This window comes from Pelodiscus sinensis, chromosome 3, assembly GCF_049634645.1.
Source record: "Pelodiscus sinensis isolate JC-2024 chromosome 3, ASM4963464v1, whole genome shotgun sequence".
NCBI lineage: Eukaryota > Metazoa > Chordata > Testudines > Trionychidae > Pelodiscus > Pelodiscus sinensis.
Window position 1 is genome coordinate 46737705 of NC_134713.1, and position 17929 is coordinate 46755633.

At 41.3% G+C, this 17929-nt stretch overlaps 1 protein-coding gene across 7 annotated transcripts in view; it reads left to right on the forward strand.

Moving 5' to 3' along the window:
* The window catches only part of PHF3 (PHD finger protein 3), a 94981-nt gene extending 80118 nt beyond the window's left edge, over positions 1-14863 (forward strand). For all 7 annotated transcript variants that reach the window (XM_075923691.1, XM_006135513.4, XM_006135516.4 and 4 more), the window contains 5 exons: positions 2059-2254; positions 4177-4324; positions 8046-8135; positions 8949-9144; positions 11830-14863. In XM_075923691.1, coding sequence (XP_075779806.1) covers positions 2059-2254; positions 4177-4324; positions 8046-8135; positions 8949-9144; positions 11830-14012 — 2813 coding nt within the window. In that variant the 3' untranslated portion in view covers positions 14013-14863. The remainder of the gene's footprint in view (positions 1-2058; positions 2255-4176; positions 4325-8045; positions 8136-8948; positions 9145-11829) is intronic.
* Positions 14864-17929: the final 3066 nt, after the last annotated feature.

The window sequence follows — 17929 nt, forward strand, 5'->3', positions numbered from 1 at the left end:
ATAACTTCTCTTTTTATACAAAGATATAAACAAGTCACATACAGGCAGTTCCCGGGTTACGTACAAGATAGGGACTGTAGGTTTGTACTTAAGTTGAATTTGTACTCAAGTCGGAACTGGCGTCCAGATTCAGCCGCTGCTGAAACTGACCAGTAGCTGACTACAGGAAGCCCGAGGCAAAGTTTCTCTGCCCCGGGCTTCCTGGAATCAGCTGCTGATCAGTTTCAACAGCAGCTGAATCTGGACGCCTGGAACAGAGCAACTGGGGCGCTGCCGGGTAGGTCCCTGCAGCACCGCACCTCGGCGCTGCAGGGACCAACCCGGCAGCACCCCAGCTGCTCTACCCCAGGTATCCCCAAGTCAGCTGCTGCTGAAACTGATCAGCCGCTGATTCCAGGAAGCCCGGGGCAGAGCAACTCAGCCTCAGGCTTCCAGTAGTCAGCCGTTGGTCAGTTTCAGCAGTGGCTGACTTGGGGATGCCTGGGGCAGAGCAACGGGGGTGCTGCTGGGTTGGTCCAGTAGCGTCGAGGAGCGGCGCTGCGGGACCAACCGGCAGCGCCCCAGCTGCTTTAGCACAGGCGTCCACGAGAAAAGCCTGGTCCGCTGGGATGGGGGGCGGGAGGGCGCACTAGCTGCGCGCCCCTCCCCCCCCAGCAGACCACGGAGACGCGGGCGGCGGGACCGAGACGCGCCACGGTGCTGCAGCCCTGGTCCTCCGTGGCTTTGCTCCGCGTCTCCTTGGTCTGCTGGGGGGGGCCTCCCAGCAGACTAGGGAGACGCGGAGCAAAGCCACAGAGGACCCGGGCCGCGGGACTGCCCAGATGCGCCGCGGTCCCGCCCGGGTAGTCTGCGGCTTTGCTCAGTGTCTCCCTGGTCTGCAGACCAGGGAGACGTGGAGCAAAGCCGCGGAGGACCTGGGCGACGGGACCGCGGCACGTCTGGGTGATCCGCGTCTCCCTGGTCTGCTGGGGGGGGCCCCCCAGCAGACCAAGGAGACGCGGAGCAAAGCCACGGAGGACCAGGGCTGCAGCACCGTGGCGCGTCTCGGTCCCGCCGCCCGCGTCTCCGTGGTCTGCTGGGGGGGAGGGGCGCGCAGCTAGTGCGCCCTCCCGGGTCCTCTGCGGCTTTGCTCCACATCTCCCTGGTCTGCTGCCTCCCCCTCCCCCCCCCCCCCCCCCCCCCCCCCCCAGCAAACCGGGGAGACGCGGAGCAGCTTTTCTTACCCCGGAGGATGTGGGTGGCAGGGCCGCGGTGCGTCTGGGTGGTCCTACCGCCCGCATCCTCCGGGGCGAGAAAAGCCCCATTCGTAAGTCGGATCCGCGTAACTCGGGGACTACCTGTATTACATTCAGTATTATTGATGACCATCCTTGTACCTTATACTTCAAACAAAACACCCTAATTCAGGGGTGGCCAACCTGTGGCTCGTGAGCTGTATGAGGCTCTTCAAAGGAAAATTGTGGCACCCGTGGCACGGTTCCTGCAGCTGTTCTGTGTTTCCGTGCTCTGACCTTTTTTCCTTGTCTGGTCAGGGCGCTTCTTGTGGCAGCGAGATCTGACACTGCTGCTGACAGAAGCCTGCTTGGGCTCTTAAATAGGCAGTGTTTTTTGGGTTTTTTTTGCTCAACAGCTTTTTTTCCCTTGGCTCTTTGTGCTGTATCCACCACTATTTTGGCTCTTTGTCTGTAACAGGTTGGCCACCCCTGCCCTAATTTATTATCTTGTCATTCCCTCATTTTATGAGGGGTCTGTGTGCTTCTGTACCATCCTTGCAGGTCAGGAATGAGCTTACTTGGTTAGTTCTGTCAAGATCTGCACTGGTTCACAATCTATCTTTGGTTAGTTGTGGTCCAGCAAGGGTTACAGACAATATGAAAGATGATAGGGATATGTAGTCAATGAAGGAGCTCTCCATAGGAGTTTTGCCTATTTCATTGATGCTTCAGATTTTTCTTTAGTTTATCCATTTTTGATAGCATCTGATATCTTTCTCCTATTTTCAGATAAAGAATTGTTCTTTATTAGTAGAAAATAATCTTTCTATTTCACTTTTTCAAGGTCGAATGGCACCACCTATTGATGACCTTTCTGTAAAAAAAGTGAAAGTGTCTGTAGGAGTTGCACGTAAACAATCAGACAATGAAGCAGAAAACATAGCAGATGCACTTACTGCAACGTCAAATATTTTAGCCTCAGAATTATTAGAAGATGATAAACAAGAATTGGCAAAATCAGCATTCTCCTCTATCCCAAGGTAACAAACTTCTTGTGATATCTGTATTTTAAAAAAAAAAAACCTTATGAATGTTCTGTCAAGCTAAGATTAATATAAGTGAAAATATGAAATATTAGTTAAAATAGAGAATGCTGTGTAGTGAGGTGCATTTACCTCTTGTTAGGACCCCTGGTTAAGTGTGGGAAACTGGCACACATTCTCCATGTGGCCCTCCTTAGGTTTAGGTCTTAATTAGTCCTGAAGTCAATGATCTCAGCCTTGGTATGAAGCTGTACTCCTGGATGTTCCCCTGGAAGCACTGTGTCTTCACCTTCTCTGGCTGTCAGCCCCTAGCTCTTTTTCTTGGTCACTAAAGAGTTCAGTCCCCCTACTGAGGTGACTCAAAGTCCAGGCCAGTTCCTCCAGTGGCTAGTGGATACACGGGGAGGACCCGGGTTTAGCCACTACTTTGGGTCCTAGCTTATTGAGCCTGCAGATAGTAGCCATCTGCCAAGTCTCTTTATCTAAGCTACACCACTGTTTAATTCCATGAACCACTTTTCCACAGTCCTGCACCTTCTTCACCCTTACTTCAGGGCATTGGCCTGATAGAGTCCTAGCAACCAGTTCAAAGCTCTTTGTAATTCTCCCTTGCTTCTGCCAGTGCTGTGCTATCCTAAGTCCTTCAGCTCCCTCAGCCAGCCACATGCCCTTCCAGCTCCAGCAAGGAACTGAACTCACTCTGGCCCTGCAGCTCTTTTTATATTAACCTAGTGGGCACTTACTGGCTGCTCCCTGCAGTCCCTTTTTGATTGGCTGTGGGCCACACAGCTGGGAAGACCCTCTCTTGGGTTGTGTGTGGCAGGGCCAGGAGGCGTCCAGCAAAGTGGCCTCAGAGAGTGATCAGACTGTCCAAATGCGTCTTTAAATAACTGGCTTTTTGTACCTCTTGTGATGTAAAGTGGCATTACTTTGACAGACCAGTAGCATTGTATAATATTTCAAAATTATAGTAAAAATGAAAATTTCGAAAGGAGTGTTTCACCAAGACATTTTAATTAAATCTTTCACCCAAACCCTTCAAAGAATCTAAACTTCAAAGTTTTAAAAAAATAAATTTGAAAAACCTGTGAAGATACGCTTGAAGCTCTCTCTACTAAATATCTTTTCAATGTAAAGAAATTAGCCTTAGAAGAGAGATTGGCAAAATAATGTACTATATTACCTTAAATAATTTTTAGGAACTTTGCTAGAAGCTCAAATTCCTCGTTTTCTACCCCTTTTCCTTTTGAATAGGGATGTTAAAATGTTAAAAAGGTAAACGTGTAACTGCCGAAAATTTAGCAGTTACATGTTTACATGGAGGGGAGAGGCGGGAGCTGGTGCTTGCAGGAAGGCGGCTTTTAAGCCAGTTCCCCGCAAGCACTGGCTCCTTGCTTCTCGCCCCCGCTGCTGGCTCTATATCAGAAGCATCAGTGTGATGGGGTAGGGGGACAGGTAACTCTGTGGAAGCTGATACGCGCAGGGAGCCAGCTTAGAAGCCAGCTCTCTGTACTTACCAGCTCCTTCCTACCCACTCATGCTGCTGCTTTTGTATTGGGAGGGGGGGGCAGCGGTGAGAGGTGGGCTGGTGGCTCCCACTGATACAGAGGCAGCGGGGGGGGGGGGGGAGGGGAGAGCTGTGTGTAACTGTGTACATGGGTACACATTCACATTCCTACTTTTGAACAGCCTCATACTTTCCCCAACATAACTGAAAATTAAACAACTTGTGACAGACTTAATGACCCTTCTGGTCCCCTCTAACTCTAGGATTCTAATAATGCTAAATATCTTATTTTCATATAGCTATTTTCAGTGAGGTTGATTTCAAGCGTTGTATAAATTAGCCTGATTGCGTATATTTGTAAGTGGCACAGAGTCTAGCCATTATTCCTTTTTTTAACACTTGTTTTCTTAAGATCTGAGACGCCTGGTACTGTTGAAAGTGAAACGCTGTTCCTGGCTCGACTGAATTTCATCTGGAAAGGTTTTATCAATATGCCTTCTGTAGCAAAGTTTGTTATCAAGGCCTACCCAGTCTCTGGCTCTTTTGAGTATTTAACTGAGGTATTGTATGTTTATTAAAACATTTATATTTATCATGAAGAATGAACATTTTATTTAAACTATTCACTTACTTTAAGACTTCAAAATTAAATTGAGGGATCATAGTGGTACTAAGGTGAAAAGCAAAGCATGATTGTTGCACTAAATACTATATTAGCAGGTTAATCTACATTAGTATTTATTTCTTATCCAGCATTACCCGGATTCAGGGCTGCTCCAGGGTGGAGGTGTCTATGCACCTGCTTTTCCTTTGGGCTGGCCAGAACAGGGGGCATGTTGCAGCATTTTGGGGGAACTGCTCCCTAGGGCTGTGGTGCTTTCTGCCCCCCCCGTGGTCATTTTGAGTATAACTGTTCCTGCTATTACACCCCTTCTTTTCCATTTGATGCAAAACATTTGCATCCTGTACACATTCCATTGTTTTGGCAAAACCAAATTCTGATGTTGCTTTAAGTTACTATGAGAGGAAGTTGCATACTATTCAGGAGGAGTTCTTGAACAAATGAACTCATGGATGGATGGACACACAGATGTACAAGCTCTCTAAAATATATAGTAGATGAAGTATATTTAAACTTGCCTGAAAGGATCCTATGGTTTACCAAGATTTAAGCTTTTTTGCAGTGTTTCAGGATACTTCCCTCCTATTTTGTTTCTTGCAATAACTTTCCAAGTGCAACGTTTATTCTTAAAGTCCATCAAAACAAGTGAACCCAATAATCAAAGGATTGAGAAATCAACTAGATGTTTACTAAGCATACATTTATTTTTCCTTAAATTTTAACTTATGTGAACTGTCTATTAAAATGATCACAATATCAGTTTGAACAATAACACTTCCTGGGCTGCTCCTTTCTTCTCGATAGTGTTCATCACTTTGTAAAGTGCAGGAGAGAAACAAGATAAAATTGGCCATTGAAAAAACAGCTATAGTGGTGGGAATATTCTGGTTAGCATTGAGAAAATGCTAGGTTAGTTTTACATTACATTTTTTTACTTTAAGCATGCAAAAACCTTTTTATATGGAAGAAAAGCATGCAGGTAATCACAATTTGTATAACAAAAACTGCAGCCTTTGTTGTAAGTTTGTCTGTAGTTAAGGTCCAAATTCTTGAACCACAGTAATATAACTGATGTTTTATACCTTTTTATGGATTAAATTTTGTCATTGTCATTGTTTTGTAATCTCTTCACAGTTGAGATAGGTAAGATGAGGATGGGGTTATAAATTGTTTATAATGGTAGTCTTTGGGGACTAAAGTGTGATCAGTGGTATCACAATGCTCTGTGTTTGTGCAAGGTGAATCAGACACAGTACACTTTCCAGCCTTATATTCAGTGTTAGGCTCTCTGTTAGCATGATTACATTTAGTTTGTTGTCTTGTGACTCCATGGTAGTATGTTATAATTCATGCTCTGCATTGCACTAAAATTTAGCATTGAAGGACAATAAGTCACATAATCCGTACAGTTTACTGTGTATTAATTTCAAAAAAAATTCTTAATTTGTCAAATTATTTTGGAAATACACCCATTTTTAGTTTTTGGCAATGAATTAGTCTCAAAATAAGTCTCCCAAATATTTATTTTTTAATTTAGTTTTTGTAATAAGATTTCCTCAGATTACATTGTAATTGCATTATTTCCACATGTTCATTCTGAAACATTGACTCTTTGCAATAACATTTTTCTATTTGTGGTCTCTGCCTAAAAATTGTTTTTGGAAATCTGAGGGGAAAAAAATTGATCTTCCTTTCAATGTTAAGTTATAAGAGTACAAAGCACTTTTTCTACTGTGTGTGAAGGTATTGTTTCTGTTTTTTCCCCACCTAGAAGAATGTAAACTTTTAGACTTCCAAATTTTCTATTCATAAAGTTTTTGAGTACAGCTTTGACCTCCCTGCGGCTGGGGCTGGAGCTCCTTGGCTTCTCTCTCCGCTGCAGCCTTGACTATTGCCAGGGCAGATCTCTGTAGCTGAGGCCAGAGCTTCCTGGCTGTCACCAAGCTCACCGGTCAATGGGGTCAGAACTCCCTGCCGTGCTACTCCCTCCCCCCAACACTGAACTCCTGGCTGAATCTCCAGTCCCCCCCTGCCACACTCCTGCCCTGCCCCTGACTTCCCTCTTCCTGTGCTCTGTGGTCCAGCATGTTGCCAGACCAAAGAGTCCAAGTTTAGAGAGGTACAACCTGTAACAAGAGCTTTGCTAAATTTGACAGACAATATTTTTTTTACAATGCTAATCATGATATAGTTCATGTGCATAGATATTTCACTATAAAATTGACAAGAACAGTTTTATAAGATGAACAGATTTTTTGGTATGAATGTGGTAAAAGAGATTTTTCTTTACTACTAGTCTGACTTCCAGTGGGCCAACAGCTTCTGCGGGCTCCTGGGCATGGTGTGCATGGGCAGTTCCACACCCTCAGAAGTCTTAGCGCTACCCAGACTATGGTGCTGGAAACTCTCTACCCTCAGAGCCACACGGAAGACAGTGCTGCGCTCTGGTGCTGATGCTGGCCCCTTTTGTGTATAAAGTTATGAAAAGCTTACATTACATGTAAAACAGTGTGAATATGTTAACATGGTAGCACTAGTATTTAGTATTGCTGCACATGCATGTAGTAGTAGCATGAAGGGCATGAATGCATGCAACTTTAACCGTAGCATTTTCTGACTTGAGTGCTTATTTTAATGTATGGATTTTGTCACTTTTGCGTTTAATTGGTGATAAATAGTAACACACATTAGATCTGCAAATATAAATATTAATTACACAATCCAGTCTCTAGATGATTCAACTAATATCAAACCATGGTTTAAGGCAATCACTTGTCACTATAAACACAGATATGTGTATTTTTTAATCTCATAAGCATATATAATTGATTCTTAAGTGAAATCCAAAATAAATTTGACCTAAATTTTAGGATTTTAAAAAATACAGCGTCTAAGATGAGCAGAAATTTTCAATGATGTCTTCTGAAATACCAGTGTCAGCTGTTTTTAAACATCTAAAGTTAATCTTCCTTCTCATGCAAGTATTTAGTTTGCAAATGAAACTGGCTATTATCAAATGTGAAATGTCATTAATTTTCATTAAGACAAAAGACGTCACAAAGGAAATAATATAAGTATTGGAAAGTAAATTAGATTTTAAAAAAATTCACCTTAATATAAGGTGTTACTAGCTGGTAAAATTACATATTAATTAGCCCAGGCCCTTTACTAGCTCAGAGAAGAGCAACAAAAATGATTGAAGGTCTACAAAATATAACCTGTAAAGGAAGGCTGAAAGAATCGGGTGTGTTTAGTTTGGAAAAGAGAAGACAAGAGGGTACATGATAGCCGCTTTCAAGTACCTAAAGGAGGAAGGAGAAAAATTATTCTCCTTAACCTCTGATAACTGGACAAGAAACTATAAGCTTAAATTGCAACAAGGGAGGTTTAGGTTGGACATTAGGAAAAACGTCCTGTCGGTGTTTAAGCACTGGAATAAATTGCCTAGGGAGGTTGTGAAATTTCCACCATTGGAGATTAAAAGTAGGTTAGAGAGACATCTGTCGGACAATCTAGATGGTGCTTGGTCCTGCCATGAGGGCAGGGGACTGGACTTGATGACCTCTGAAGGTCCCTTACAGTTCTAGTATTCTGTTATTTTGAAATCTGTTTCAGTAGACAAAGTGGATTCAAATTATATATCTGCTTTTTTTTAACAGGACTTGCCAGATAGTATCCAAGTAGGTGGCAGGATATCACCTCACACTGTTTGGGAGTATGTAGAAAAAATAAAAGCTTCAGGGACCAAGGTAAGGAGAAAATTTAAGTGGAAGACTTTACCTATTTTCTGCTCAGCCAATATTGAGTATATATAATGTTTTTGAACATTCCTCTGTTGAAAATATGACTTCATGTACACAGCAGAAACTGATAAATAAGGCTATCATCTTATTTTTGCCCAAATCCCTTGTGAAGACCCATTTTTACTGTGATGTTTAAATATAAATAAACCAATTTGAGGGTAGTTGATAATTTTTGTGGTGACCTAGGGCTTAAGAGTTGACAGTGTATTTTATTCCTCCTCCTTACTGTTCATTGGTGACTTGCCAGGATGTTTTGACTTGCCCTTGTGTGGAGAAGATAAAAATAACTCCTCCCTCTACTTTCCCTTTACCATACCTGATGTTAGGGTTCTGGCCTTTCTCCTGTAGTAGTTAATGATGTATCTTTAAACACCAGAAATGGAGCAGAATACAGCTTCCTAAGGAGTGTTTGTAGAATAACATTTGAAATACTCTGAATTTAGCATGCTTCCTCTTAAAAAAAAAAAAAAAAAAAAAAAAAGGTTGGTGTATAAGATTCAGCAGATGAAGAGAAAATATTTAAAAATTTTTTTGTCATGTACATTGGGGGGCGTTGTTTGTTTTAAAGCCTCTTACTCTCTCTTTTCAATGTTTGAGACACCTTTTTTCACTCTCTCTTGTTATGTTTTCCTTCTTCTAGTCAGTGGTTTCCTCTTTTCTGTGGCTTGTATACTTGAAAACCAATTACTATGAACATTTACTTGAAAAACTATAATTCGTAAAAATTTCAGACTACTTTTTTTTTTTTTTTTTAAACAGGAAATTTGTGTAGTTCGCTTCACCCCAGTAACTGAAGAGGATCAGATTTCCTATGCTTTGCTCTTTGCATACTTCAGCAGCAGAAAGCGTTATGGTGTAGCCGCCAATAATATGAAGCAAGTGAAGGATTTGTATCTTATTCCTTTAGGTGCCTCAGACAAAATTCCACATCATCTTGTGCCTTTTGATGGCCCTGGTAAGTATAATATAGAACAAGGAAAAGTATAAATAGTAGCATTCCCCTCTCCTCCTCCCCCCCCCACATGAATGAAATACCAATTGTACATGAAAATTAAAATTTAACATTTAGAGTTGCATCAGTGTTTTTGAGTAAATGAAGTAGCATACATCTTTATTCAAATGATATTATTGATCATCCTGGTATTATGACTATCTTCTTGAGAGATTGGAAACCTGTACAGTTATTTGGATGAACATGTTCTAATATTTAATGCAAAAAAGGTTTGTAATCACACTACCATGAGGCAGGAGAGAAAGGGGGAAAGATGAGAAGATCTGACCTTTTGAATAACTCACTGAATAGAGTGGTGCAAGTGATTTCTGACATTTATTCACACTCACTCCGAATTTAAACCTATGTTGACATTTAATACATAATTTTTACAGTACTCAAAATGTACTAGGTACTTATTGTAATAATGACGAGACAGTCATTGCTATCAAGACCCTTGCAAACTAGAGAGATGAGAACGGAAGATTAAAAATCTCTAGATAGAGAGGGATTTTACAAATTCAAGATCTTGAAATTGCTCAGTTTTTCTACACACTCATTCTTAAATTTATAATTATTTTATTCACAAATATTTGGGGAGTGAGGTTTGTGGAATCTCAGTTATTGGCAGTTTCTAAGAGCAAGTTAGACAAACACCTGTCAGGGATGGTCTAGATAATTAGCTTTGCCTTGAGTACAGGCACTGAATTAAAAGACCTCACAAGGTACCTTCTGGTACAACGATTCTGTGATTGTCTGTTCCCTTTTGATGGATTTGGTGAAATTGTAGTTGGTTGTAGAATTTTCAGTAAGACAGCAATAACTCTTTCCTTCAAGGATTTTGGGGTTTTTTTGTTTCACATCTTTATTTTGGAAGTTAATCTTGTGAATCTCTGCACATACAAAAATCACAGCACTTATATGCATGACTACTATAGGTTGGACCTTCCTGGTCTGGCACCCTCGGGACCTGAGTGGTCCTGAACAAGGGAATTTGCTGGACCGAGTAGGTCAGGCCTCCGGATTCTCCTGGGACTCCCCTCCTGGTTGCTGCCTTAGGAGAACCTGGTGGCCTGATCTCCTCTGGCTCACTTGCCTGGCTCTGCTGCCCCCAGGGTTCCCTGCCCCTGGCCACCCATTCCAGTGCAAAGCAGCAGCTGCTTGTGGGGTTCTGTGCCCCCTCCTCCCCCCGCCTGGCTCCACGCTAAGAGGTAGCTGCTCCTGGGCTCCCTGCCTTCGCCCCCGTGAGATGGCAGCATCTCCCAGGGCTCTCTGCCCCCAGGTCACCGGCCCTGTGGGCTACCATCCCCCAGGCTAGTTCTGCTCCCAGCAACTTTTAACTTCTGTTGCTGGGGCTCTCTGGTCTAGCAAGTCAGGCATTTGAAGTTTACTACTAGGGGGTATGTCTACACTACCACCCTAGTTCGAACTAGGGTGGTTAATGTAGGCAACCGAAGCTGCAAATGAAGCCCGGGATTTGAATTTCCTGGGCTTCATTTGCATCTTGCCGTGTGCCGCCATTTTTAAATGTCGGCTAGTTCGGACTCCATGCCCGCGGCTACACGCGGCACGGACTAGGTAGTTCGGATTAGGAAGTGGAAAGAGGTGTACCGGTAGTTCGGAATAGGAAGCCTAATCCGAACTACCTAGTCCGTGCTGCGTGTAGCCACGGGCACGGAGTCCGAACTAGCCGACATTTAAAAATGGCGGCGTCGGGCAAGATGCAAATGAAGCCCGGGAAATTCAAATCCCGGACTTCATTTGCCTACATTAACCACCCTAGTTCTAACAAGGGTGGTAGTGTAGACATACCCTTATATAGTAAGGGTTAGCCAAACTAAAAATACTTATGGTCTTTATGGTAAGACTTTTGATCAACCTTGACATTAGCTCTTTGGAAAATTATGCGTTTGTCACAATATTTTTATATTGTTTTCTTAGTGAAAACACTGATGCTCTAATTTACCTTTTTTTTGCTCGGCCATCCTCTCTGGAAAAGGGAGATTATACCACCAAAGGATTACCTCTCCTTGAGGTGGCTTTTATATCCTCTTTCTGCTGTAGTGGGGTTGGGGATCTAGTCCATGATATTTCAGATTATTACTTGCTTTAAAAGGATTGGACCTGCACTGAATTCATTTAAATATTAAGTGCAAGAGATTGATCTTGTTTGTGATTTGACTGCGGTTATTTAAGCCGGTACTTCAGGATATTAGGATTCCTTGTGCTCATTTTAGGTATATTTTAAAATACCCATTATTAAATCTTTTGCTACATTTTAATATGGTGAAGTGTTTTGCAAAGTAGATGATAAGCTTTCGTTATCATTGTTGTTATGTTGACTCAAATAGCTTACAGGAGACCCCCATTTTTAAGGGAACCCATGTTATCTCATACAAACTACCTGGTGTGTATAATTTGTCTCCGATGAGGCAATGGCAGGAAGATCAATGGCTTAAACAGATATTTGTGGTTGCCATATGCCTTTTTAAAAGTGTAACTAATTTGTCACAGAACTGTTTTTTTGGGTTGAGGGGCTGATGGGACCCAAAGAATACTATACACATATGATAAGGAATTCTTTTATTAAAAAGATTGTCTCCAGACAAATACATTTAATTTATTAATTACTTTTGTGATTTTATGCAGGGATTGAAGTACATCGACCAAATCTGTTGTTGGGCTTGATAATTCGCCAAAAAATGAAGAGACAAATTAGTGCTAGCAGCAGTCTTATGGATGACATCCCTGAAAGTGCCCCTAGTAATTTGCTGCCAGAGAAAAAAAGTAAACCAAGTAAACCAGATGTCTCGAATGCTGAAATAGTAGTTGAAGAAGAGGAGGAAGAAAATGACTTTTTTAATTCCTTCACAACTGTGTTACATAAACAGAGAAATAAGCCACAGCAATCTAATACAGAAGAAATGCCAATAGTTATTGAACCTGTAGTAGAAAGCATAAAAAATGAGCCACCAAAGCCACTGAGATTTCTTCCTGGAGTTCTGGTTGGATGGGAAAATCAGTCTTCTACTCTTGAGCTAGCAAATAAACCACTGCCTGTAGATGATATTCTTCAAAGTCTTTTGGGTACTACAGGGCAGATATATGAACACCATCAGTCATTGGTAGACCAATGTGCTAGTCAAGAAATACCTTTATTAGACGAACAAACAAACTTAAAAGAAGAAAGAATAAATGAAGTAAATACTGATGAAGCTATAGAAACTAAGACTAGACTAGATGATCCACAAGAATCTGCAGATGTTACAGTAACAGTGGATGTGCCAGTTGCAGGGACATCATGTTCTACAGGAACAGCAGGAACTCTGATAAATCTAAGTCTTAAGGGAAAACCACCGGATGTTTCTACAGAAGCTTTTTTAGCAAACTTATCCGTTCAGTCACAGAGTAAGGAACCTGATGATTGTACAGAAAACGATCCAAAGTGGCAGCTGTGTGACAAAGAGAATGTTTTGCAAGAAAGCAAAAGGACCACAAATTCTAGTTTTTCTTCATCAAATGCTGGCAAAGGAAGTGATAATAATGTTAACATAGGTTCTGCTGAAGGTGTGACCACTAATACTTCCAAATCTCCTCAGTTCATTAATCTTAAAAGGGACCCAAGACAAGCAGCTGGCCGAAGCCAACAGATGAATTCTTCAGAAAATAAGGAGGGCGACACTAACAGAAGTGAAGAAAGACAAAATATACAATCTGACCTCTCTGGAAGTGAGCAAATGGAAATAGAAAATAAACAGTCTGAAGAAAAAGGCTTAAACGTGAATCAAAGTGATAGTCAAGCATGTGAGGTGCAAAGTACCTCAGCTCCAACTAAAGCAGATAATATATGTGCTTCACAAATGGAAGATACAAAACACTTACAGGGGGATGCACCAATGAAAAATATTGAAACAGTGCACTCATTTAGAAGAGGACCAGCAACAACCTCGTCTCATTTTGAAAAAGAAAATTCTTCAAATTCTGAATTCACTTCCAAAGTCCCCAGCCCAGTTATGAGTGGAAACTTCTCACCAGTTAGACCTCAACAGCACAATTTTCAACATATTAAATCTAATCTACCTGGATTTCAGTTTCAAACACTTTCACCTCCTAACTTTCCCCCACAGAATAGCCCGATGTTTGGATTTCCTCCTAATCTACCACCTCCACTTCTTCCTCCTCCAGGTTTTGGTTTCACTCAAAATCCTATGATGCCATGGCCTCCTGTTCATTCGTCAGGTCAGCCACCACATTATGTTGGACCCATTGTGCCAGGGCCATCACTGACTCATAAACAATCAAGATTTCCTGGACCAGAAAACTTTTATCAGAGTAAAGACAGTAAGAGACCAGAAAGACGACATAGTGATCCTTGGGGCAGACAAGAACAACATTTAGAGAGAGGGTTCAGTAGGGGAAAAGGCGATCAGCATAGACAGAGGTTTTATAGTGAATCCCAGCACCAAAAGAAAGACAGACATGAAAAAGAGTGGAACAGTGAAAAATACTGGGAACAGGATTCTGAAAGGAATAGAAGGAAAGACAGAAACCAGGAGAAAGAGAGAGAGAAAAAAAACAGAGATGAAGGGCATAGAGACAAAGAGAGGTTACGACCTCCATATAGTGATAGGGGATCTGATGGAAAATCCTCTAGAGAGAGTAGAAATACAGAAAAAAAGATAGATAAACTTAAAAGTGAAGAACATTCTCATGACAAGGAGAAAGAGAGAGAGAAAAGTAGGGAAAGACATAGAGAGCGAGAAAGTGAAAAGAACAAAGACAGACATCACAAAGACAGGGACCACAATGACAGAGCTAAAAGCAAAAGGTAAAAAAGAGCAGGCAGTCTTTCAAAATCTTATTTAAATATCTGTTAGTTGTGTCCTAAAATTTTGTATAAAAATGCCTGCTAGGATTGTGCCATCTTTTTTTATTCAGTGTTGGTGTTTTGCAAAAACAAGTCTGTGTTTTGGTACAAAGTTGTGTACCAATACTCATCTTCTTTTACATTATACCAACTATCCCTAGAAATAGGAGTTCAATATTTTTCAAAATTTTACATTGCTGTATATTCAAAATTTTAAAGATTTCTTTTATTAATATGCAATAAAGGCTTAGACATTTCTTAGTTAATGAAGTTGGCTTTAGTCACGTATGCGTTATAGTTGCTGCCTTTGGTAATTTGTGCTCTCTTCTGTTTTAAGATGCTCCAGTAAAAGAAGAATTTCACATAACCTTGTTTTTAAATTGCACTGTTTTTGAGGACTATAGCAGAGTCTTAATATCACTCATACATTACAACATAAAATACAACATGTGTTGAGTGGTGTGAAATTTTTTTTTAAATGATTCATTAATATAGTAAAATAATTTAGCAGTATTTCCAGTAGTTATCAGGTATTTCCCAAGCATCTGAAGCAGTTTGTGATCAGAAATTAGAAGGCTGAGCTGTCCAAATGTTATTGCTTTAAACTGCACTTGTTTTAATAAGAAAAAAATTTAAACTATATTCTCTAAAATATGATTTGTTACCAGTCAGTTAATTTTCCCATAATTTTTCACGCTTCATAACTTGAATATCTAAGCTTGTACATTATCTTGTGTTTTGCTATCCTTTTTACTGTAAAATGTAAATATTTTAAGGGATATTTTGATTTTAAAAATGATAAAACTTTCTCACATACTTTGTGTGTTTGATTTCATAGGTGTGAAGTAGTAGGCTAAATCAGTATAACAAACAAGATGTAGAATGACTCCTGTAGCTTTGCTTTACACTTCATGGCTAGTGATTATTTTTGACCATGTCAGGGCTTTTAATAAACAGAGCAGTTCAGATTTTATGGTGACTGGCATCCACTGATACTTTTTGAAAAAACAAAATATTTCTGTCTTACACTTTTTTAAAAATACAGTATTTTGCTCATTTTGTTGAATTTGCTTTTGAAAAAAATATTCTACCATTGGATTATTCTGCCCATCATGCTGTTTTTCACTATTGGGTCTAATTGTTTTTACTTAAGAATATTGTGTATAAAGACATTTGAATACATTGCCTTATCTATGAACACAGATTTTTGCACTTTGGTGTAGACTAAACCTCTTCTTTCTAATAATAGATATGTGATTAAAAGACAATAATTAACTTTTAAAATTGGTAATGTGTTTAAAAATAGCTTTCTATTTGCAGACATTGCACATAGCTCTACAGCCAAATTAAATAAGGTTAAATTTAAATATATTCTACCAAATAAAGGTGGTGTTAGCTTTTATTGTATAATTATTCCTAAGCCAGTAGCTCTGAAGATTTATTTCTCAATTAAATTAGGAACTAGAAGCCATATTTAAACCCTTAATTTAAAAATTCGACATGGCCTATTGTCTACAGGATGTGAACCATTCTTTTAAAAATTAGTTTCATTATTCAAGTGATAGTTGTGCTATTAATTCCATGGTTGTTAATAAATCATCAGTGTTGTAGTGTTGCTTAGCATTTCAACAAATTGGGTTGTTTCGGCCAAGAAATCTAAGTTTAAATATCCTTTTTCTCGGGGGGGGGGGGGGGGTCTATATGCATAAAAACATTCCTTTATATTCATTTTTCAAGTAGATAATGTTTTGTGTTTGTTAGATTTATATTCTTACTTAAAGTGGTAACCTTATTTATGTGATTAAGTTTTAAATAATTTCATTATCTGTATTAGATGTCTGTTATATAGGCTTTCTTTTAATCTGCCTTAGTCTCCTTCGCAGTCTGCTGGTGCTAACATGTCACCTCATCTTCTTTGTATCATAAATTCGGTACAAGTCAAAATGAAGTCCACCCCTTAAAAATTAGCATGTCTGTCTATATCAGAATGGTTGTTTGAAAAGGTAATTTGTGGACATGATAGCCTGTCCCATACTGAGGCCAATACTAGGAGCAATATCAAATGAAGGTACACAACTCCAGCTATATGAATAGTGCAGCTGGAGTCAATGTATCTTTAGATCGACTCACTGCGGCATATCCACTGTGCAGGAGTTGACGGGGGAAGCTTTCCCTTCAACTCACCTTACTTTTCTTGATCTGGTTGAGTACTGGAGTCAACATCAGAGTGATCAGCAGTTGATTTTAAGGCGTCTTTACTAGATCTGCCAAATTCACCCCTAGGGGATTGATCCTCACATGGTAAATCTAGACAAGGCTTGAATCACTATCAAAAACATGCTGAGTGGATATAGGACAACATGGTGTCCAATGTCTGGCTCTCAATTGTGGCCTGCAAAGATACTGGTGTTATAAAAATTATTAATTGATGATGACGAGGAAATCTGTTTCCAGAGTCCTGCCCTTCTTTTATTAAACTCAACTGAATAAATTTCATCACAGAGCAGTAGTATAAAGCTGTGGCCCGCCGAGTTGGCCTCCCATATCTTCCCTTCCCCATAGCAATGGGAGCAGCTCTGGTAAGAACTAGAGATGTCAACAAGTAGTTGAGTAGACAATCAATAAGCCTGGGCTTATTGGTTATCTAGTAGACTACTCACATTTCCTTCCCCCCCTTGCTGCCTCTGTATCAGCAAGTGTGAGCCCACTGTATCAGAGGCAGCAAGGAAGGGGGAAGCAGGAGCTGCCTTATTGTTCTCCCCCCCCCCCCCCCCCCGCTGCTGCTGCCTCTATCAGATAAAGGTATCAGCATGGGGGTGAGGGGGGGAAGAGATGGTATAGCAGAGCTGGTACTGGGGGGAGCCAATGTTTATGCTTCTGCTCTTCCCCTTGCTGATAGGGGCATCAGTGCAGGGAACAGGGGAGGCTGCTGCAAAGCAGCCTCTGCCCACGGGGAGGCCCAGGCGCACAATAGACAAAGGGTACTCTGCATCCTGCTGCCGGGGTCCAGCCTCTGTCTACAGCGGGCCCACACTCGCTGTGGACAGAAACTTCTCTGTAGGATGCAGAGCAGCATCTGTCCATGGGAAGATTGGACTCCTGCAAACAGGGGCTGCTGCTGAACCAGTCTCAGTCTGCAGCAAGCCTGGGCCAACATTAACAGAGGCTGCTTTGTGGCAGCCCCGCCTTCTCCCCTGCAGCAGCCTTGGTCTGTGGGAGGAGTTTGAACACCCCCCTCTCACCCCCGAACAGGGGGTGGCAGGTAGCTGGTCTACAAAGGGAGCTGGTTTTTAAACTGGCTCCCCTCATGGACTGACTCCCACTTGATACAGAGGCAGCAATGGATGGCAGGAGGCTCTCCAGGAGTGGGCAGATTGCTCTAGCTACCACACTGCACCACCCCAGGGACTATAGAATAGTTGACTAACCATTAAGAATTCATGCAGTTACTTTAGTATTCTGTTACTTGATAGCTAACATTCCTAGCTAAAAGTGGTGTGAGCAGTAGCTGTCTCTTCCATACTGCAGCTGCTAAACTATTTCCTTGTTGTATCACATCTCAGGGGAAGGAGAGAGGGGAAAGTAGCTGGTTACTCCATTATTTGGCTTACCTGTTCATTTGTGGGAGACCTGGGGAAAAGAGAGCAAGATACATAAATACAAAGGATGGCTCTCCTCCCTCCAAGAGGTAGCCTGGGAAAGGGGGAAAAGAGAAGCTGACCACCTCCCTAAGATACTTGTTGCACCTCCCTGTTTCTTAGTACTAATTACTGTTGTAAGCTTCTTTAACTTGCTAATCAGCAACAGTCTACCGGGATAGGGACAGCTGCAAAGCAATATTCTTCAGGTACTCCTTTCACTACTTCTGTATGTCTACAGGGG